This window comes from Globicephala melas, chromosome 8 (genome assembly GCF_963455315.2).
Source record: "Globicephala melas chromosome 8, mGloMel1.2, whole genome shotgun sequence".
NCBI classification, from domain to species: Eukaryota; Metazoa; Chordata; class Mammalia; order Artiodactyla; family Delphinidae; genus Globicephala; species Globicephala melas.
In genome coordinates, this window is record NC_083321.1 from 4646195 (window position 1) to 4670281 (window position 24087).

The 24087-nt window shown below is 45.4% G+C and overlaps 1 protein-coding gene across 13 annotated transcripts in view; it reads right to left on the reverse strand.

The window, feature by feature from the left end:
• Nucleotides 1-12699: 12699 nt before the first annotated feature.
• PPP6R3 (protein phosphatase 6 regulatory subunit 3) overlaps nucleotides 12700-24087 on the reverse strand; it is a 126772-nt gene continuing 115384 nt past the window's right edge. For 8 of the 13 annotated variants that reach the window (XM_060302829.1, XM_060302830.1, XM_060302837.1 and 5 more), the window contains 3 exons: nucleotides 18571-18588; nucleotides 18178-18297; nucleotides 12700-14938 (listed from right to left, as the gene is read on the reverse strand). In XM_060302829.1, coding sequence (XP_060158812.1) covers nucleotides 14887-14938; nucleotides 18178-18297; nucleotides 18571-18588 — 190 coding nt within the window. In that variant the 3' untranslated portion in view covers nucleotides 12700-14886. The other 5 variants (XM_060302838.1, XM_060302835.1, XM_060302833.1 and 2 more) reach the window with 2 other exon arrangements.

Consider the following 24087-nt stretch of genomic DNA (forward strand, 5'->3'; position numbering starts at 1 on the left):
TGTTGGCTGTGGGTTTGTCATATATGGCCTTTATTATGTTGAGGAAAGTTCCTTCTATGCCTACTTTCTGCAGAATTTTTATCATAAATAGGTGTTGAATTTTGTCAGAAGCTTTCTCTGCGTCTATTGAGATGATCATATGGTTTTTCTCCTTCAGTTTGTTAATATGGTGTATCACGTTGATTGATTTGCATATATTGAAGTATTCTTGCATTCCTGGGATAAACCCCACTTGATCATGGTGTATGATCCTTTTAATGTGCTGTTGGATTCTGTTTGCTAGTATTTTGTTGAGGATTTTTGCATCTATGCTCATCAGTGATATTGGCCTGTAGTTTTCTTTCTCTGTGACATCTTTGTCTGGTTTTGGTATCAGGGTGATGGTGGCCTCATAGAATGAGTTTGGGAGTGTTCCCCCCTCTGCTATATTTTGGAAGAGTTTGAGAAGGATAGGTGTTAGCTCTTCTCTAAATGTTTGATAGAATTCGCCTGTGAAGCCGTCTGGTCCTGGGCTTTTGTTTGTTGGAAGATTTTTTTTTTTTTTGCGGTACACAGGCCTCTCACTGCTGTGCCCTCTCCCGTTGCGGAGCACAGGCTCCGGACACGCAGGCTTAGCGGCCATGGCTCACAGGCCCAGCCGCTCCGTGGCATGTGGGATCCTCCCGGACCGGGGCACGAACCCGTGTCCCCTGCACCGGCAGGCGGACTCTCAACCACTGCGCCACCAGGGAAGCCCTGTTGGAAGATTTTTAATCACAGTTTCAATTTCAGTGCTTGTGATTGGTCTCTTCATATTTTCTATTTCTTCCTGGTTCAGTCTCGGAACAGGTTCTCTTTTCAAAGGTGGAGAACAGAGCACTGACATAGAACATTTCGTGTTGGCTAGTTTTTAAAATAAAGAACGTCGGCTCCAACGAAATCAGCACATCCTAGGATGTGGCGTTTATGATCATGGACACACTCTGGTATTACGGATGAAACAGATGCTCAGAACTCAGACGCAGGATTCACCCAAGAAATATCACGATAGAAAAAGAAAGGCCTCCCCCGTTTTTTTTTAATAGCACGTTTCAAATTTTTTTTTTTTTTTACTGTTACTGAGAGTGCTACAAAGAACTGTCTTGTGTTTTTTGGCTGCACTGGGTCTTTGTTGCAGTGTAAGGGGCTCTTCGTTGCAGGCTTCTCTCTAGTTGTGGCACACAGGCTCAGTAGTTACAGTGTGTGGGCTTAGTTGTCCCACGGCATGTGGTATCTTACTTCCCTGACCAGGGATTGAACCTGTGTCCCCTGCATTGGAAGGTGGATTCTTAACCACTGGACCACAGGGAAGTCCGAGGAAAGGCCCTTTTTAAAACGCAGTTTTCAATTCACTTGAGTGGCCTTAATAATTGTTCCTGACATATGAAGAAGCAGAACAAGCAGAGGATAGACAATACCATGAAAAACTGAGTGCAATAGATACATTAAAATGTAAATCATGGGTAAGACTAGGTGATGAAATTGCAGGTGACCTTTTTTTTTCTTTGTGCTTCTCTTTATGTTCTGCAGTTTCTGTAATGAGCTTGCATCGCTGCTGTAATCAGAGGGAAAGGGTTTTATGAGTTATTTCATGTTGGCTTTTGTCTTTCAGTCCAGTCTACACAAACTGTTAGATTGTTTTCCCGGAAAAATCATGTCATTCCCTGTTACATAAAAAAAAAGGCCCTAAAATCCAATATACTTTTAAAAAATTAATTTATTAATTTATTTTTGGCTGCGTTGGGTCTTTGTTGCTGTGCGCGGGCTTTCTCAAGTTGCAGCAAGCGGGGGCTACTCCTCGTTGTGGCGCGCGGGCTTCTCATTGCAGTGGCTCCTCTTGTTGCAGAGCACGGTCTCTAGGCACGTGGGCTTCAGCAGTTGTGGCACATGGGCTCAGTAGTTGTGGCTCTCAGGCTCTAGAGCGCAGGCTCAGTAGTTGTGGCACATGGGCTTAGTTGCTCCGCGGCATGTGGGATCTTCCTGGACCAGGGACAGAACCTGTGTCCTCTACATTGGCAGGTGGATTCTTAACCACTGTGCCACCAGGGAAGTCACAATACACTTTTTAAAGAAAGCGAAACCACCAAATATATTTTTATACCACCAGAAATTCTATGAAAATGAAGTGTTTAAAATCCCCATCAAGGAAACTTCTCACATGGGTGTTTGCTCTGCTGGCATCATCTCTCCACCCTGGCATGGAGGGAGCTCTGAGGGGCAGGGGCAGCATCTGTGTGGATCATAGCAAACAGAAGCTGGTGCTGAATTCCAACCCACTGGACCCCTATCTTATACTACTCACAAAAAATTAACTTGAAGTGAATTAAAGACTTACATAAGAACTGACATGTAAAACTCCTTGACGAAAACAGAGAAAAGGCTCCTTGACATTGATCTTGGCAATAATTTTTTGGAGATGACACCCGAATCATAAGCAACAAAAGCAAAAATAAACAAGTGGGACTATATCAAACTGAAAAGGTTCTGCACAGGACTTCCCTGGTGGCACAGTGGTTAAGAATCCGCCTGCCAATGCAGGGGACACGGGTTCGAGCCCTGGTCCAGGAAGATCCCACATGCTGTGGAGCAACTAAGCCCATGCGCCAGAACTACTGAGCCCACGTGCTGCAACTACTGAAGCCCGCGCGCCTAGAGCCTGTGCTCTGCAACGAGAAGTCACTGCAATGAGAAGCCCTTGCACTCCTCACGCTGCAACAAAGAGTAGCCCCTGCTCGCCGCAGCTAGAGAAAGCCCGTGCGCAGCAACAAAGACCCAATGCAGCCAAAAATAAACAAACAAACAAATAAATAAAATTAAAAGGTTCTGCACGGCAAAAGAAACAATTGGCAAAATGAAGAGGCAACCTACAAATCGGAGAAAATACTTGTAAACCATGTATCTGATAAGGGGTTAAACTGCAAAAGATTTAAGGAACTCACAGAACTCAACAGCTAAAACCCAAATAATCCAAAAGGGGGCAAAGGACCTGAATACACATTTTTACAAAGGTATACAAATGGCCAACAGGTACGTGAAAAGGTGCTCAATATCACCAATCATCAGGGAAATGTAAATCAAAACTACAATGAGATTATCACCTCGCACTTGTTAGAAAGGCTATTACCAAACAGACAAGAGGTTAAGTGTTGGTGAAGATGTGGAGAAAAGGAAACCCTTGTGCACTGTTAACGTAAATTGGTGCAGCCATTACGGAAAACTGTATGCAGTTTTCTCAAAAAATTAAAAATAGAACTACCATACGACCCAGTAATCCCAATTTCGGGTATGTATCGGAAGGAAATGAAATCACTATCTCATCATACATGGTGCTCGTTATGTTGTGGTACGTTCCTTCTATACTCAGTTTGTTGAGAGCTTTTATCATGAAAGGATGTTGAATTCTGTCAAATGCTTTTTTCTGCATCTATTGAGATCATCGTATGTTTTATTCTTCATTCTCTTAACACGTTGTATCACATCAGGTGTGTATTCTTGTGTGCTCCCCGCCTCCCTAACCCATGCTCCCACATTCCCATACTCATTGCAGATCTGTTTGCCCTTGGTCATCCATTTGTGCTTTAATGAGACCACATTTTATATACTTTCCAGAAAATGCCATTTTGTCTCAATGATGCCCTGCAGATACCCCTTTAGGTCAACTGAGCAAGTGCTAAGGGATTATCCTTTATCCTGCTTAGAATTCCAAACACAACTTCAAACTGAGGAATCAATGTCTTTTCTAATTCTGGAAAATTACCAGCTAATATATGCTAGTATTTGTTCAAATATTGCTTCTCCACAATCTTCTGCAACTCTCCTTAGACCATGTTACAGCCTCTTGATCCATCCTCCAAGCCCTCCAAGTTCTCTCATCATTATTTTCTCTTCATGCAAGGTTCTGGCTGAAGTTCTCGGAACTATCTTCTAATCCATCAGTTCTCTACTTATGTCCAGAGTTAATCCTGTCTATTGGGGCTTTTTCTTTTAATTTCAATGACTGTATTTTTCATCTCCAAGATTTCTAATTGTATTTTTTTCCCCTCCACTTCTTCTAGATGTTTTGTTTATAATTCTGTGTTTCTTTGGGTGGGGAGGAGTATCTTCATTTCCGTGTATCTTCATTCCTCTCCTTGAGCCTCCTAGACATCCTTATTTTAGCCTTTATCAAACTATTCTATAAAATTAGTTTCATCTGAAGTGGATCCTAAATATTGAGTTGCATAATTTTTTGATGACATTAGAATTCCGTTATGTATTTTGGAATTTGGCGTTTTTAAGGTCTTCTGAGGTGGCATGTTTTTTTCTTTCTCCCTCTGCGTTCACTGCTTTGTCTAGTGGTTTTATGGTGGTCTGTCCTGGCTCCAAACCATCTCCTGTGATGGTGCTTAGTGCCCGCTCTGCCTAGGGGGCCCTAGAATATTCTGGATGCAGTCATCAACTGCATTGGAATCCCAGGCTCAGGTCCCCAGCTGCTCTGTGTCAGCTGCAGCCCTAAGCAGAGGTCGGCTCCCTTTTCCCGTTCGTTTCACAAGCGAGTGAGCCTGCCACAGCCTCCCACCTGAGAGGACCTCTGTGAATAGCTGTTACCTCGCCCCAGCGCCTCAGTTCCCAGGGGCCACCGCCTGTTTCTAGACCTGGATCTTCAGCCCTTCTCTCCAGCTCCCATCTACTTCGTTTCTGGTCCCATGAGATGTTTTCCTTACTTTGGAGTCCAGCAATGCCTTTCCAGTTTTCTCTTTTCAACATTCTGGACTGTGTCCAATGTACCAAGTTTATCTTGTGGCAACATTGAGATCAGGTGGCAGACGTACTCTGTCAGCTTGACTAAATGTTCAAATCACGTTTTTAAAAGCTACCTAAAACTCCAGAGCAGCAAACGCTCCCAGGAGCCTCCTGTAAGGACCATATGATCCATCTGAAGGGTCTCAGTGCAGCTTGGTAACCAGCATCTGTCTCCACTGTCCTCGTTATTACTCCCAACCCACCTGGTACATTTCAGATGCCTAAGGCATCACCTTGGCCAGTGCATTTGCCCCCGACCAGCTCATTCTTTTGAGACACCACTGGCAACTGTTTTAGCCGTTGAACCACCTAAGCTAGTGTCCACACTCTACCCCAGCCAGGAAATGAGTGAGCCAGCCCCCAAACTCCATCTCGCCACCTGCTTTCCTGGGCCATTCCTGCTGCCAACTGTGCTAGCTAGGCTCTCCAGGAAGCAACACTGACACAGAGTTAGGAATACAAAAGGCTTACCTGTCTGTGAAAGGAGAAGGGGAGAAGTTGGGTTGGATGGGTGCTGTCACAGCCTGCGATGCAGACACAGTAACTCTCTTTCAGCCCAACGGGGAGAGGGAGCCCTGGGGCAAAGATCATTGTCTGGAGAAGCCCCATATTGGGGGGAAATGGCTATAGGCCTTTGTACAACCATCTTGTTCAGTGATGGGCTGAGGGCCAGTACAGCATGACTTAGGCCAGAAAGCTGAGGAGACCGTGAAGGAGCTATTAGCTCGAGGCTGTCAGCCAACCCCATTCGTTGAAGACGGGCAACAGTCCTTTCAAGTCCTTTCCAAGCAAAGCAGCCCATCTCTGTTGTGTGCTGCAATCAGGTATAATTCTATTTTATCCCTCTATTAACTTCTAGTTGCACATTCTTTTAGTGGTGACCCTAGAGAGTACAGCATGCATCCTTATTAGAGGGTTATTAGTACTTTCAATTAACTAGATGATGCCAGGACCGTGAAGGCAAACTGTTTACTTCCTTCTGCCTTTTGCCTTTTGTACCGCAGGAGAACTTTTTTTTTAAATTTGAAGTTAATTCACTAGTGAAATTAGACATTTGCTTATTCATTTAAAAAACTTTTTTAGGGCTTCCTTGGTGGCACAATGGTTAGGAATCCGCCTGCCAGTGCAGGGGACATGGGTTCGAGCCCTGGTCTGGGAGGATCCCACGTGCTGCGGAGCAACTAAGCCTGTGTGCCACAACTGCTAAGCCTGCGCCCTAGAGCCTGTGAGCCACAGCTACTGAGGCCGGTGTGCCTAGAGCCCGTGCTCCGAAACACAAGAAGCCACCACAATGAGAAGCCCGCGCACCGCAACGAACATAGCACTCGGTCGCTGCAACTAGAGAAAGGACTTTGATATTTTTGGGTCTTATATTTCAATCTTTAATCTATTTTCAAGTTGATTTTTGTGTATAGGGTCCAATGTCTTTCTTTTGCATGTGGATATCCAGTTTTCCCAGCACTATCTTAATTTAAGTGTGTTTTCAACCCCACAAGACAGTTATATTCATTTCCTTTTACAACTTATTTCCTTTTCTGGTGCTCTCAATTCCGGCTGCATTGTTAGGCTTCCATCTGGGAGGATTTCCTTCTGGCTGGAAAACTCCTTTCAGTGCATCTCTACTGGAGTTGAAATGTTTTTGTTCTTCTGAAAATATTTTTATTTTGCTCTCACTTTGGAGGAAACCTTGCTAAGTATTCTAGGCTGGCGCCTTTTTCTTTTGGCATACGTCATTCCATGTCTTCTGGCTTTCCGCATTTCTGTTGAAAATAACATGTCTATTAAAGACAAAGTCGTTTTCTCAGGTGCTTTCAGATTTTCTCTTTGGGTTCTGACAGCCTTACTGTGACTACCATAGAGCATTAGTTGTGGTTCTCTTTGAATTTATCCTCCTTGGGCATACACAGAACTTCTTGAATCTATAGCTTAAGTCTTTGATAGTTTTGGTGTCTCTTCTACTCCATTCTTTCTCCTTCTCTTTCTGGGACTGCAAATACATGCATGTTACGTTCTTACTGTATCCTTTATTTCTCTTAGGTACTGTTCTGTATTTTCAATCCTTTTCCTCTCCTACTTGTCTGAATGTTTTCTACAAACCTACATGAAGTCCATAAATCTTAACTTCTGCTTTGTCCAATCTTTTAAATTCATTTATTGGGTGTTAAGTTCCAATTACTGTATGTTTCAGTTTCAGAATTTCCACTTGAAATTTTTTTTGGCGGGGGGATAGATTCCAGTCCTTTAGTGGTCATCTATTTTCTTGACTATATTAATCGCATTTTAAAGTCTAAAAACACTTGGCATGTTTTGTCTCTTGGCACGCCTAAGAAACTTTTATTGAAAGCCAACGTTGTGTATGAAAAATGGTAGTGGCTTTAGGTGGTGCAGTTTTCCTTGAGAGGGAATTTGTTTCTTCTGGTAAGACTGGTCTTTGCTCTTACTTCTAGGCTGTGGTCCTTTGGTGGTTTTGCTGTTTACCAGTCCCTCCTCCTCGAGTCCCTAAGCTCCAATCCTGCCTCCCCGACACTTAGCTGTCTAGACTCTTCCTAGCTGCTATTCTCTACTTGGCTTTTTGGCATCTCTCCCTGCACAGTTTAGGACTCATCAAAGGCCTGGAGAGGAAGAGCAGTGAATGTCAGGCTCACTTTATGATCCTCTTTTCTCCAGGATCTTGTCCCTTCTGTCTTGGCTTCTTCCGTCACCCTTCATTCCAAGGTCTCCCCAGCCCTGTAAGGCTGCTGAAAGCTCAGAGCCTCTGCTCTCTGCTGGGCCTCATGTTCCTTAATCAGCAAAAGCCAAAAGGGGAAAAGTGGTATCGAACATCAGATTCACTTCAGCGCATTCCTCCTCTGAGCACCTGCGGCCCTGTTTGCTCTCCAGTGCCTTCAAAGGGCTAGTTTTATTATTTATTCATTTATTTTGGCTGGGCCATGCGGCATGCAGGATCTTAGCTCCCCAACCAGTGATCGAACCCGTGCCCCCCCCGCAGTGGAAGCACAGAGTCTTAACCACTGGACCACCAGGAAGTCCCAAAGAGCTAGCTTTTTAAAACTTGTTGTTGGCAGGATGTTTAATCTGATAAAACCACTCATATCTGGAAACGGAAGTCCCATTCCTTGCATTTCTAGTAATTACGATTGGCTGCTACAATTTAGTTTGATGCACAGTCCTTAAACAGTGCTTTTAACTCTGAATTTTGCTTTGCCTCATACTGTCATGTTTTCTTTTTGTCTGCATTTTCCACTTTTTCTATTCATTTTCAGCCTTTGTCATTTTTATGACTTTCATATAAACAACATATTGCTGGGTTTTATTTTCAACCCCAGTCTGACCATGCCTTTTAAAGAGAATCTAGATGTAGTGTAGCAACTTACATCCTTTCTTTTCTTGGTTTGGGGGTGGGGGTGGATTAGGGGAAACTCTCTACCCCAAAGCTCAGAAATAAGTGAAAATGAGCACTTGGGAGACACAGGGAGAAAACCAAGTGAGAAAGTCTAACCAGAGATGTGTGACAAAATGGGCCTGGTAACCCCCTCACTCCTGACTCAGACAGCTGCATACCTAACCACTAGCAGAGCTGGACAGCTTACACACAGACAACAGACCACAGCACACTCCTCTGTAGGCCAGCAAATGCAAGGACGAGTACATGAGGCTCTTGAAACAAAGTGTAGATCCTCTCCGAATTAACCAGATAAATCACTGTGACCTCCCCTGAGACTGAGAGATGAGGGAAAGAGAGGCCAAGAGTGTTAACTCTAGCATTAGGATTCCACAGGGAAACCTGAGACCCGCAACTGCCCCTCACGTTGCTCAGTGCTTCATCCTTTTCTCCTATTAGACTTAGCCATTAAGCCAGGTTCAGTAGCTGGGCCCCTAAGAAGGTGCTGGGCCCACTTTCATGCCACTCCCTCAATGCTGCCCCTTTATTATCTTAATGTAACAAGAGCTTGGTGAGAGCCTTAGAGGAGACAGTAAATATTGCCCCCTCCCCCACCGGCCTTTAACCCTCCAAAGCATCCCTCTGGGAAATAAATCACAGCAAATGGATTCAAAATACTCATTTAATTAATGAGCGTGTCTTGAAGGACATGGCTTGGATGCTCCCTAATACTTAGCCCCTAAGTTAAATGCACCCACCTGCTCACAGGAAGCACTCAACAAACACAGGCCTCTCCCCACACAAGGACAAAAGCTGCCTGTAGGAAAAGGGCAACCCAGAAGGCACCTTCTCCATGGGCAGGCAAAGCCACACTGGATTCCAGAAAACACTAACCCAAGCATGCCCCAAGATCATGTTCCCAAATCCCTCTTCTGCTGGAGAGGAATGGCAATTCCATGATGGCTTATGTGACATGGGGAATGAGTTCTCCTCAACAGTGTTTATTTTTCTCCTTTCCCTGATCTTAAGGAAAAAAAAAGGTATAAATTACATATAATAAAACGCATAGGTTTTAAGTGTAGAGTTCAGTGAGTTTTGACAAATGTCTACACTCGTGTAACCACGATCACAAGCAAGACATAGACTTCCATATTCCTTTATTAACAATCCCTCCACCCCGCCTTCTCCTTCAGGACCAAACAATGTCCTGATTTTCAGCACTGTCCATCAGTCTTGCCAGTTTTAAGCTTCATATAAAGACATACAGTACATACTCCATGTGTCTTGCTAAATGTGTTTTTGAGATTCATACAACATGCTGCATTTATAATAGTTCATCCCTACTTATTGCTGAGAGATATTCTACTAAATACTACAATTTGCTTACCCATTTTCCTGCTGTTGGACATGTTTTTGATCTTTCATTATTATGAACAAATTGACAACAAACATCTTGTATGTCTTGTGGACATACATTGAGTTCTACTAGCTCCACGGTTTCATCAATATCTGGTACCCTTGGTCTTCTTAACTTTGGCCGTTCTACTGGATGGGAAATGGTAGCTTTTTGCGATTTTAATTTGCATCCCCTAGTGACTAATGCCTTTAAACAACTTCTCATGTTCTTATCGGTCACTTGTGTATCTTTGTGATGATCTGTTCAAGTCTCTTGCCCATTTATTAAATTGGGTTTTTCATCTCATTTTTGATTTGCATTTTTCTATTTTCTGGATGTGAGTCCTTTGTCAGGACACACAGAGATTACTTTTTTCCTGGCAGTCCACGGTCTACCTGCTCATTTTTTTTTTTTTTTTTGCGGTACGCGGGCCTCTCACTGCTGTGGCCTCCCCCGTTGCGGAGCACAGGCTCCGGACGCACAGGCTCAGCGGCCATGGCTCACGGGCCCAGCCGCTCTGCAGCATGTGGGATCTTCCCGGACCAGGGCACGAACCTGTGTCCCCTGCATTGGCAGGCGGACTCTCAACCACTGTGCCACCAGGGAAGCCCACCTGCTCATTTTGAAGGACAGAAAAATGTCATTTTGATGGAAGCCCCCCGTCTTTTCCCTTATGATTCGCGCTTTGTGTCCTAAGAATTCTTTGCCCATTCCAAAGCTGATTAGGTATTTTTGTTTTCTTCCGGAAGCTTGTGTAAATGCTTATGGTTTTAGACCTATCATAGATTTTGTTGGTTTTTTGGCCGTGATATGTAGCTTACATGGGATCTTAGTTCCCTGACCAAGGGACTGAACCCGGGCCCTGGGCAGTGAAAGCATGGAGTCCTAACCACTGGACCTCCAGGGAATTCTCCCTACCATCTATTTTGTATTAGTTTTTGTATATGGTGTTGGAGAGGAGTCAAGGTTAACTTCCTCGCATACAGATATCCAACCGCTGGTTGAGAAGACTTTCCTTTCCCATGTAACTGCCTCGGCACTGTTGTTGAAAATCAACTCACCATGTATTTGTGGGGTCTATTTCTGGATTCTATTCCATTTCATTGATCTATTTCAGGGTTCAGCAAACTTCTTCTATAAGGGCCAGACAGTAAATATTTTGCGGTTTGCAGGCCATGTGGCCTCTGTTGCAACTACTCAACTCTGCCAGTGAATCATGAGAGCAGCCAGTCGAGGGTCAGATCCAGGAGCAAGAAGGCGCATTCCCACAAGCCCCTCAAACGCCTCTGCTCCTGTAAGCTTATCAAACGTACCTACGCTGGTCTGCTTTGAAACTGTCTTGCAGCTGTCAGGCTTTGTCCATCGCTTCGCCTGTAACATTTCTATTGTTCTACTGGCTGTTAAACACTTGCTGTTTCATAGTCTCCACTCACTGCTCTACTTTGAAATCAAACTGACAACTTCTAAGGAAAAAAATACCAGAAAGATTTGTTTGGGAGTGCACTGTAACAGCTAGTATTAACTGAGCATTTACACAGTCGAGCACTGTTCTGTTATACATGTAAATGTGCTACACCTGATCTTCACAACTCTGTCACCTGCTGGCTGAGCATCCTTGCACAAGACTATTTAACTTCCGTGTCCCTCTTATGCACGTGTGAAATGAGGGTTAACTAGCTATCTCACAAAATTGCTGTGAAAACAAGTTAATGCACATAAAGCTTTTAGAACAGTGCTTTAAGAACTCAGTTTTCTGTTAACAAGTGGAGAATTGTACAGGAGAAACAAAACCAAACCACTCAATGCCTTACGGAAGGCAGTATGAAATAGTCAGCTGAGGGGTCCCTGCCTTTAAGCATTTAGAACCCACCTAGGGTAATAAATTCAAAGGCAGCACTGTGTCGTCTGTTCATTATGTAAGTAATGAACGATTGGTACAGACGGTAAGGGCAAAGCCAGCACGCACTGACTGCTGAAAATGAATGGCCGAGCCAAAAAGGTATCAGTAAGGACGGGAACAGGATCCAGAGAGAAGAAACCGAATCGAAGGAAAGAATGAACACCGGCTATGGAGCGAGACAAGGAACACGACTCCTGGCCTGTCACCGTGGTGCAAAAGCAGTGGACAATGGACAAACGAAGGGACATAGCTCTGTCCCAAGAAAACCACCTGTAAACACAGGTGTTGGGCCAGAGCTGGCACGTGGGAGGTAGCCGACCCTGAAGCTGAAAAATGACTAAATCCATCTGCCTGGAGTGAAGGTGCTTGAGTTTTCTGGAGGTTCAGCTTGCAAACAGAACCACAGGCTCAAAGCCAGGATTTAGAAAGGCCAGTAGGTGACCTTAGGGGGTTGAGAAGTGAGGAGACAGCACATACTAACATTTATGAAGTGTTTACAGTAAGGCAAGAACTGTTCTATGTGCTTTAGATCCATGAATTCGTGGCTGTGGTTTCCCCATCGGACAGAAAAAGCAGCTGAGACAAAAAGCAGCTCTCCATCCTGGGTGGGTGGGGCGGCCTGTGAGTGAATGCCAGCCCCGGCCCGGAGCCCACGGCTCTGAGCGCTCAGCGGGGCCTGCGGCATCCGGGGGCCCAGAGGTGTGTGCCCAGACTAGCACAGGGGGACGTGGTGGCTAGCTGGCTCTGGGGGCATTGATAACAGCCAGGGGGACACTTGCTTATGCGAACAGACGGAGGAGGGAAAAGGAGCAGCTGTGACACAGCATCACGTTCTAAACACCACTATGGAACACCTGAGAAATTTTGCCTCCAAAGCTACCTCCTGGGGCCGGATGCCAAAACCCCAGGCTGGGGAGGTGTTATACACGGAGGACAGACACAGCACAAGCTCGCAGCAGATCCCCTGAACAAAGTACACGGAGCCCCTGCGCGTCGGGCTCTGGCTGCTCCTGCCATTTGGGCAGGACAAGCCCCCGAGCCCGCGGACAGCAGGCTCTTTCCTGGGTGCAGCTGCTCGGCCTCCCCGGCGCAGGATCTGGTGCATGCAGCACGAGAGCTGGTGTCAGGAAGCCTGACCCATCAAAAACCAACGGTGGTTCTCTCATTAAGGCCCCACACCCTGTCTAGTTATTAAAGCCCAAGCAAGGTACAAGAGAAGACTTCTAGAAACAAAGAATCAGGCTTTATTTTGTTGTCGTTTTTTAATACAGGTATGGTGTAGTAGACATCTGTTAGTCTCGCATTCAGTATGGCCAACCCACAGAAATGAAAGTAGAAACTCAGTGAGCTTGTGCTCGCTCCTGCCCCCGGGGCTGACACCCTCCCACCCCCAACAGCCTTTGTGCTGCCCACCCATGCCCCCTCCCTGCCACGCGAGTCGAGCAGAACAAAACACCACCCCAAGGAGAAACCCTGAGTGCCCTTTCATCAGCAGTGGGTGGGATGAAATAAGACACCGTGTTTACCTTGGGTGGGATGGAGAAGCCAAGCAAATCCAGACGGTACAGGGGCAGCGCGTGCACCCCTGGAGCCAGGTCGGTGCCCACAAAGCTCTCCACCAGGCGAGACAAGAGCGTGCCGTCCTTCCACAGTCCCCGAGGTCCGGGCCGCATCAGTCAGCATCCTTGAGACAAGCGAAGGGCGCCCTGTCCTCTGGCAGTGCTAGAGTCCTGGGGAGAGCACCCGAGGACAGTGTCTTCTGAGAGGAGCTCCCAACAGAAAGGGTCCCTGAGGAGGCGCGCAAAGGCCAGGCACAGCAGCCCTGCCGTCTGTCCCAGGGGCACTGCCGACTCCACTGTCCTTGAGGGCTAGGTCTGCCTCGGGAAACCTCATCAAAGGTTTCCACACCATTTACAATGGAAAAGTAAATCAGAAATAAGGCATTAGACATTTGATTTTTTTATTTCCATATGCAATGTAATGTTTAGGCACGCTGCTTGGGATGCTACTTCTAAAAAAAATCGTTGGCCATTTTTCAGAATATCCTTTTGGTTTTAAATACTGGTCAGGAAAAACAAATGATGTAAAAATACGTGAATAATTTTCTATTACAGAAATGAAAAACTGATTTGCATCTAAAAGTGCAGGAGGTGAAGTAATTTAACCCTTTCACCAGACAATATGGCAATATACAATATATTGCTTCAGCTGTTTGAGAAGGCTGTGATGTATTTTTATACTGACATAGAAAATTATAAATTACACTGAATTAGTATCCATAATCACTATATATGTACACAAACCAGTTCTTAAAAAAAAATACACTGGTTTAGAATTTATGAGTGAAAACCTCACAAGGTACAGTAAAACAATTAACATGCTCAGGTGCCAGATTTTGATTTCTAGTTTAAAAACACTAGCCTGTAAAATGAACGCACTCTAATTCCATTAGCAGCACGAGCATTTTCCCACTGACTTGCCTAATATGATTTAGATATGTGAGATACGCAGATTGCTCTGAAACTTTCATTGGTGTTGCTTGTTAACAAGGTAAATTTTGGTGAATGGGTTAAAAGGCAGATGAACAACCAAAACAAAACGAAAAACAAAAACAAAAAAAAACCCAAACCACAAGCCATGTACACTCCAAATATTCTAGTGTTTCACCTGTAGGGATAATCAGTTCAAGCAAACAAGACTTTAACAGAACATATGGCTTTACAATAACATCAATTTATCAACTAGGTTGTAGCAATAAATACTTAGTCTCTACCAACAGACTTACACTGTTTGATCCGCTTTAGACAATACAGAAAACAGTTACCGACCAAACGCTGGTTATGAAAAGAACACCAAGCATTTCTTACGCAAACCACTTGTGTGAGTTAGAGCAAAACCAAATGACACTTAGAGGGCGTCTCAATCCTATAACTCCTCGCCAACCTGGAAGAAAAACGAATTCAGAACTTTGTACAAGGTGAAAAATGTATGAAAACTGCCTAATACTTTGGTCACACTAATAATTGTCAAATAGTTATGTTTCAAATACAATAGATCTGTGTATTCACTTTTATAAAACTATTCTTACAGCCATTTTAACTACAGTATTACTACTATTGTTACATGGGTGGCAAGGTCTTATTTCACAGGCTACCCATTATTTAGAACCATACAATATAAACATACGCAAAAATTCTTGGTATTTGTCAATGTGCAATATTTGTACACTTCTGGGTTTCTCTGTACAACGTCTTAGACTCTAGAATATAAAGGTTGCTGGTCCTGATCCCTTGCAGAGTGAGTGCAGCAGCGGTGGCTCGGTGGGCTCCCGACGCAGCCCTGGACCCCACACGGTGGCGCCTGCGGTCCCCGGTCAGCAGCAGCAGCAGCGGCAGCGGAGCTCGCTCATCATACGGGGCCGTTAACCGCCGCATCGCCCGGCATGCTCGACTGCTCAGTCCTGCGGGGTGAGACCAACTCCGTGTAGCTCCCCGAGGGTGGGGAGCGTTTATTTGCATATTGTCTACGCAGTGCCTAGCACAAAGCCTGCACTCAGCAGTTACTTCATGAAATGCTTCTTAAATGCATTTTCCTAAAGCTCCAGAAAATCTAACTGAACAGCTCTAAGCTTCAGCTCCGGTGAACTAAGCACTTAGCAAGGGCTGCAGAGGAGCAGGGGCTCCGTGAGACCCACCACGCCTCAGCCTCTCAGAAGCACAGGGACAGACTGGTCAGTGGTCCCCGAACCTTCAGGAGCTATTTGCTCATCCCTCCTTCAAAACAGCTCGTTCTCTGTTCTGTATATTGCAATCCATATAAAATTTCACTTGATAAAAATAGGGTTTTGCTACTGGGGGCTGGGGGTGGGGAACGACAAAAGTTTGTAAAAGGACCAACTTTGAGAACAAAGGTGTGCACTTTAACACGTGCTCCCCCGAAGCAAACATCAGGGGTGATGCTGTGGGGGGCGGGGGTGGGCGAGAGGGGGATATGAAAGGAACAAAGTGGTGACAGGGTACCCAGGACCTTCCTGCCGAACTACAGTGTGACCTACGTCTTATGAACGAGACTTGGGAAAAGATGTTTAGAGCTGAAATTGGGAAGCACAAGCACTCTTGAACCGGCACTCCAACTTTACAGAGTGCTCCAGACCCCTGCTAATCCTAACAGAGACCCACGAAGTTAGCTCCACTCACACAGCAGACTCTACCTACATTCCATGGTGTCTCAATGTATCACAGAGACACAGGCACCAGCATTCTGGAACCAGACACAGCCGGGCACATGCCCTGCCTTCGCCACTTACAAGCTGTGTCTTAACCTCTCTCAGCTCAGTTTTCTCCCCCTGTAAAAGGGGGACAATAACCCCCGCCCCTGCAAAGAGGTAAGTATACAACGTATGCAAGGTACCTGTTTGCACACTGCTGGCACAGATACCATGCATACTTAATACTGAAAAATAAAATTTTGTGGCAATGAAAAGCTCTACGTGCAATAGTGCACATCTGTCAACCTCAAAAATAATATTTGGTTGTGACAGGAACCATCTCGGTAAGACTGCATACAGAAAGTCCCAAATGGCTATCTTCATTGTCAACAGTGCCGTAAGCTTTTAGAATGCACATGTGACACATCAGAAAACCTACCTCTGTCCCCGCCAAAACAGCAGCTCAGATGCCCCGACTGCCCTACCTAAAGTGGGACTTCTATTCCTTCATCCAGCTTTATTTATTCTTCATGTCCCTATATGTTATCTGTGGGGTCTGTTTTGCTACTGTTTTATCACCAGGCCTAAACCAGTGGCTGCTGCACTCATATGTGTGTTGGATGGAGGAAGGACAGGCAGACAAGTGATGCCCCCTCTTCTCCCACTGGCTCTCCCCACCTTTCTCCTCCACTGCCTGAGTCCTGCAGATCAGGAGAGGCAGGGCTCCACATCCCAGATGTGTCTCTGCACGAAGAGCAAGTGGGTCCCCCGAGGCAAACACTTCTGCACTCCAGAGCCCAGTAACCGACCCCACAGGCTGGCTGTATCACTCATGTCAGAGAAACCAAGAACACACTCCAGGAGCAACGACTCCAAAGTGGGACAGGTTAGATATCTTGTAGGCAGCTCTCCATATAAAGGAAATTTACAGGGAGACACTAGGGAGGTGACAATGACTGCTTAGGTTATTACACCTACAGAGGACCTTTGAAAAAACATACCAAACCCTAGGCAAAAAAGTGACTTGCCCAAACCCTTAGATGCACAGCTGGGGCTGGCTCCCCTGCAGCCGGAGTGCCATCCCGTCTCCTCCTCCCAAAGCCACCACTAGAGCCAGCACGCACAAGTAGTTCTTATAATTAATTTGTTTTATACACACACACACAAGTTTTTAATTACAAAAGCAAACCCCTCATCCCAGCTGTAATTTCCATGAGAGAAACAAAAGCAGGGTTTCCTACACTATGAACATACAGGTTTACTGACCAGTGAACAGACAGTGCCCCCTGCTGGTTCCCACTGGTTACACTGCCCCTAAAATGCCTAGATTTGGGGGCATCAGGTGAGAGGGAAAGTACTTCTCGGAAATGGCTTTAAAAGTTACTTTATTCCTTATGGAAGGAATATACAAACTTGGATATATTTAATTAAAACAGTTCAGTCTGCGCAGCACTGAGCGAAGGTCCTTGTGGTCCAAGGGCAAGTCCTGAACTTCCCACACAAGCTCTGGAGCAACAGGAGGCCGCCCTCGCCCTGCCTGCGGGGCTGCACACAGCCCAGGGTGGCCCTTGCGGGCTGGGGCTCTGGCTAGGCCTGTCCCTCCAGACCACGGGCTCAGTCTAAGCAAAAGGTGACTAGAGGGCTTCCCTGGTGGCGCAGTGGTTGAGAGTCCGCCTGCCGATGCAGGGGACACGGGTTCGTGCCCCGGTCCGGGAATATCCCACATGCCACGGAGCAGCTGGGCCCGTGAGCCATGGCCGCTGAGCCTGCGCATCCGGAGCCTGTGCTCCGCGACGGGAGAGGCCACAACAGTGAGAGGCCCGCGTACCGTAAAAAAAACAAAAAAAAAGTGACTAGACAGATAACGTCACATTTCAAATCCCTTGGCTCCGGTGGTGGGATTTTCACACTTCATCCGGACAAGATAAATATTTTGCAAAACAAAACCAAAGAGGGACTCATCTGAGAGTGGAGAGCATTTAGCCACACATATGAAAGGGTCTCCAGGAAAGCCCTCCCGTGTGTCACGTGGACACATCTGTGGGAACCGGGCACTAGGGAGCCGCTTGTGTGTGCCTGGCAGCTGGGTGACTATGGCACTGAGGGAACCCAATCCTGGAAGGGCTCAGTATCAGCCTCAACCTGGTGCCTCATCAAGAAAAAAAAAAAGGGGTGGGTGGGTGGGGTGGGGATATGCCAGCATGAGAGACCCTTCCAGCCCAAATAATTTCTCAAAGAGCCAGTGATGTTACTGAATCTCCGAAAACCAGTTAGTTTTCAGTTTCTGCAGTAGAAGATGAACTGTTACGTCTAAGTTCTCAGCTCAGTCACCCTGATTACCATTCGGAACTGAGAAAATGCTTCTGTGCAAGTCACTGAACACCTGAGGACAACGGTAACGACCCCCCACCGCCATACCAGCTTCCCTCCCAGCTCCCAGGAGACAAAGCCAGAGCAGGGCCCAGGCAGGATGGCCGGAAGCAGGTGGTTACCTCTGCTCTGGGCTGCTGCTGGGGGGCCGGGGAGCTGCAGACTTCCCCTCTGCCGTCTCCAGGCTCTCCGCCACATCTTTACAAGCAGCATCTTGAGAGGTAGACAGTTTTCCTTCCTCACTGCAGTAAAGAGGACGACAGGCAGCGTTAGACGCCCGACGCGGCAGCACCGGGTGGAGGAGGAGGGCGCATGCACTTGGCTCTGGAAGTCATGGCGGCCATGGATCCAAGCTCCGGGGCTGAGCATGCTGGTGGGTGGGTGGGATCACAGGGACCACAGACACGACTGGGAAACCATGGAAGGGGAGGATCACACACAACTGGGAGCCGAAAGAGGGACCATGTAATGCAGCTGGTGTCTGGTAAAGAATGGTCCCCCATCACTGTACATACCGGTAGGATTTCAACACTCTGAAGCCAAGTGTGCAAAACAGAAAAAGAAATGTACAAGAGTTTCAGAATACTCCTATAAATGAGGTATTTAGGGGAATAATATGTCCACGACTGCACATAAGCAGAACTGCAGACTCGGTGAAGGTGTCAAAGGAACCTGTTTGAAGGAATGAGTCTTTAGTTCAAGATTTCTGCCTTCAGGGCCAATCCCCCACCAGCTTGCTGGCTGACGTCGCGTGAGCCACGCAGCCTGAGCCAGGGTGAGCTCCCGAGCTGTCCTCTGACTGCGTGAGAAGGACAAACCATGAGGGAAAGAGAGCCAGGAACAGTGGCCAGAAAGGTAAAAACTGGTCCTGAGGGGTCACAGAGAGGCTTGGGGAAACAAAACATGAAAGGATGATTTTCCCCTTAGATAGAGCTCTTGCAGAGAAAGACAAGGAGCAAATGCTGTCAACTGTCTGTGGGCGGGGAATTTAGACTTCTGCCTATCTTGTGTCTGGCATTCCCATTTTGACACAATTCAAGACGGCACTAAATTGAGCTTAAGGGCAGCTAAAGGTTCCCTCTGGGACAGTCCATCATTCTCAGTGTGGGGTCCTGTCCCAGATTTGCTTAGGAAAAACCTCACTTTAGGATGACTTCTCGGTGGCTTTCAGACGGGTCTGGCAACTTACAAGGAGGAAAGTGAACGGAAGTCTAGTTCATTACTCCTCCTAATTTATCCCCATTCTCCACTCCCTGCCCACCAAAGCAACTATCCTGATGTGTTCAGTACATGTTACTTTCATTCTTGTGCGTGTATTCTGAGACACATCACTGGCCTGGAACCGCACACCTCCCTGCATTTATCTCTGTACCAGCACAGTCTGGAGGGCCATCTTTTCCTGCTGCCTGTAGCACAGCATCCCACGGTGCACACCTCCCGTTCTACCGCGTTCTCACAGCGACCGGTGCCTCTGTGCACAGGGCTGCAACGCTGCCACTGCCTGCTGGGGCCCCAGTGGACCCGCTGGGACACTTCTCGGGGCTCTACACCCAGGAGTGGAAAATGCTGGTCACCCTTCCAGCCAGCATGCCCACCAGCAGGGCGACAGGACTCCTGTAGCCCCAGAGCCCCACCAATACTCAGCATTTCCCACCTTTCCAATTCCTGCCAGTCTAGTAAGAGGTGTCTGATATGAATGAGTTTTGAGTATCTCTTCTTAGTTTTGCCCCTTTGGGTTTCCTTGTCTGTAAACTGCCTAATGATATTTTTTGCCCATTTTCTGATTTGGGTTTTCTACATCTCTTCCTTACTGGTTTGAATATTAAATGTTAATTTCTGACTGATTTACAGCTGTAAGCTTCCCCCCCCTCAATTTGCCATCTGTCTCTTAATTTTGTCTACAATACTTCATTAGCCAGAAATTCTTAAATTTGATGTAATCCAATTCTATTCTTTGCATGAGGTTTATGCTTTTGGAGGTTGCTTTTTTTTTGAGGTTGCTTTGTTTTGTTTTGAAAAAGAAGTCCTTTTCTGTCCACAGGTCAGGATACACTGCATTTTCTTCTAACTACCATGAGACTCTGGCCACATCACTTAACTCCAGTATATCATTTTCGTCATCTGGAAAGTGGGAGGATAGCCATGGTACTTATAGGGTCCTTGAAAGAAAGAAACGAGCTAACACGTGAAAAACATCTGGCACAGCGCCGGGCACACAGGAGGCGCTGCACGTGTGCTCTCACCCTTCGTGCTCAGGCTTCACTGAGTGAGCCCGCCTCCGTCACCTGCTGCGCCATCCGCCTTGGGACTGAGCTCCCTCTCACCACAGTGGCCCCTTTAGCTATCTGTGTGCTAATATTACACTGTTTTAAGTATTTTGACTTTGCAGCATGACCAGTACTGCCAGGGTAAGTCTCTTATTTAACCTTTCTATGGCTCTCTAAGCAATTTGGGAAACTTTTTATTCCACATGAATTTTAGAATATGCTTATCAAGTGTCTTAAAAATCCAACTGAAATTGTGACTGGGACTGCACTAAACTTACAGATTAATTTGGTGATGGTGGGTGTCTCTGCAGCACTGAGCTGTCCCATCTCGTGATGGCCTTCACTTGTCCAGATCTTCTTCTGTGGCTCCTCTTATTAGCACTTTCGAGTTTTCTCTATAGATATCTGGGTTAAGATAATTCCTAAATAATTTATAGTTGGATGTATTTTGTGACTGGCACTTTCCTTTTTATTCTATATACAACCTAGTTGCCTATTACTGATGTAGAGAAAGGCTACTAATTTTTTAAATTGCTCTCTTACCTGGCAGCTTTGCTGAAATCTTACAAGTCTGCTACTGACCTAGCTGTAGTTGATCATTATCACCTGCAAATAATCAGTTTCATCACTTCCCATCTCATCTTTACCTATACCTCTATTTCTTTTTCCTTTCTTCTTAACACTCCCCAGGACTGCCTATACAGTGGCAGTGACAATGGGCATCCCTATTTGCTCCTTCCATGAAAGTTAATGCAACTAAAATTTCTTCATTAAGTACACTTTTTGGTGTAGTGTTTTGGTATTTAGCTTTTACCAAGTTAAGGAAATTCATTTCTCTTCCTGATTTGCTCAGTGTTTTAATCATATATAGCTTTTTTCAAAAGCTTCATCAAAAACATCAAATGACCTTCTTTCACTCTATTAATATGCAGTGAATTACACTGACAGATTTCTTGATGCTGAACCATCCTTGCAGTCCAGGGATAAACTCTAACTGATCATTATGAATTAATTTTAGTATACTGTCGGGTTCAGTTAGCAAATATTTTATATAGGATGTTTGCATTTAATTTGCTTGTAAGTGACATAAGCTGATCATTTTCCGTAATTATCCTTATTTGTTTTGGAATTAAGATTTCACTGCCTCATAAAAAGATAAAGGCAGCTTTTGCACTTTTTCTATTTTCTGTAACAATTTAGATAGGAATTAATAGATTAACATGCATGGAGGGACTTCCCTGGCGTTTCTGTGGTTAAGACTGCACTCCCACTGCAGGGGGCATGGGTTCCATCCCTATTTGGGGAACTAAGATCCCACATGCCTCATGGCACAGCCAAAACAACAAACAACCGAACAAAAATGCATGGAATAGCACTGAATCATTACTGTCACTGACGCGAGGCTGAGGCTGACCCGTTAGTCTGCTCCTTGTTTTCCTCCACCAATAATGGCTTGTTTGTACTCTTTGTCAATTAAAAAAGTTATTATTAGATTGTGTCTCTTCCTTTGATATTAGGTTCTTCCTATATCCTGCTACTGCATGTTTCTTTGCTGGTTACGGCTTGTCTTTTCATTTTATTGTGTCTTTTGGAATACTAGAAATTAAATAAAGTCAAATTTATTAATCTTTCCCCTTATGGTTTGGCTTTTTTATGGTTAAGAAACCCTTTACCATAAAGTTGTAAGATACTCTCTTATGCTGTCTTCTGAAAGTTGTAGTTTTGCCTTTCATACTTATGTTGAGAGAGAGATTTAATCTTATTTTTCTCCAACATTGGATAATCACTATTTATTAGTCCCTTCCTTCCTCACCAGCTTATGTCACCCTAACACGTAAGTGTAGGGGGTCTGTCTGTCTATCTGTTTGTACAACTCTGTGCCTAGGTCACACGCATCATCTCAATAATAGTGAGTCTTGCTGCCTAATACCGTGAAGCCCCCTTACTTTACTCTCTTTAACATGATCTTGGCTATTCTTGGCTCCCCTTGGTCTTTCTCTGGGACTCTCACAATCTGCTTCTCCCTTTCATAAAAACTCCATTGGGATTTTGATGAGAAATACGTTCATTTTATAGATTAATTTGTTAAGAAACGCCAAAGATACCGTCCCATAGCAAACATGGTATATCTCCCTATTTATTTAGGCCTTTGTTTTTTTTCAGTCTTAGTTATCGACAACGTTTAACTTTTCATTTAAAAAGGGGGAGGGACACATCTAAGACATCTTGTGTTGGCTTATAAGGTGCAATTGATTTGTGGGTTCATCCAGTAAACTTGTTAAACTTTCCTCATAATTCTAATATTTACCTATAGATTCCACTGGAATTTTTTATGTAGAAAATCATAACCTACAAACAAACAGTAACCATTTTATCTCTTTCAAGTCTGTTTTTATTTATGCTGCATGTGCTAAGACCAGCAGCACAGTGCTGAAGAGAAGCAGTCACTGCAGGGTTCGCTGTCTGGGTCATGTCTTTGAAGGGACTATTTCTTCAAAATAATGCTTCACCGTTAAGAATAAAGTCTGCTGTAGACTTTCAGTAGACACTTTTATCAGTAGCTATTTTCTATTCCTAGGTTGCTAAATAGTCACAAACAACTTTAATTTTTATCAAATGCTTTTCTGTCTACCGAAGGTCCAAAGGGTTTTTATCCTTTTATCTGTGAATTACCTTCAATAATCTTTACAATGTTATAACATCCTTACATTCATGCGATACATCCTTGGTCATGACTTAAAAACACATTGCTGGATTTGGTTTGCTAGTTTTTAACTTTAAAGTGCTCTACATATAGACCCACATGTGAAATTAGCCTACAACTATTTTTTCTTTCATACTTTGCTTGACTTCATGAGTTGGGAAGCATTACTTCTCGTGATCTGAAAGGGTCTGTGTAAGATGGAGACCAGAGCTCTAAGCACTGGTTTAGTTGCAGTCTGTAGGTTTTTTTTGTTTTGTTTTTGTTTTGCGGTACGCGGGCCTCTGACTGTTGTGGCCTCTCCCGTTGTGGAGCACAGGCTCCGGACGCGCAGGCTCAGCAGCCATGGCTCACGGGCCTAGCCACTCTGCGGCATGTGGGATCCTCCCGGACCGGGGCACGAACCCGTGTCCCCTGCATCGGCAGGCGGACTCTCAACCACTGCGCCACCAGGGAAGCCCAGTCTGTAGGTTTCGACAGAACTTTTTCATTACTCTTTCAGTTTTAAGTTTTTCATCTTCATTATGATTCCTTGTTGATCCATGAGTTTAGAAGTGAGGCTAATTTCCAAATATGTTTTTTTAAAGCTATCATTTTGCTACTGAATTCTGCTGACTGCATTATGTCTGGAGAAAATGATCTGTATAGTACCAAACCTTTGGCTTAGATGGTCCAAGCTTTGCAGCCTGCCTGTATCCAGTGCAATTCCTATCATGGCTAGAAATTGTCAGTTTTTTATACTCACGTATTTTGAATCCATCAGTGTTCTGAACCTACAGTCTTCTAAACACTATTAAAAGGGGAGGGGTGGGACTTCCCTGGCGGTCCAGTGGTAAAGAATCCTCCTTACAATGCAGGGGACGCGGATTTGATCCCTGGTCAGGGAAGATCCCACATGCCGTGGGGCAACTAAGCCCGTGTATCACAACTACTGAGCTCGCGCACCTCAACTAGAGCCCGCATGCCGCAAACCACAGAGCTCGCGTGCCACAACTAGAGAGAGAAAACCACACGCTACAACTAGAGAGGAGCCCGCGCGTCGCAACGAAAGACCCTGCGTGCCT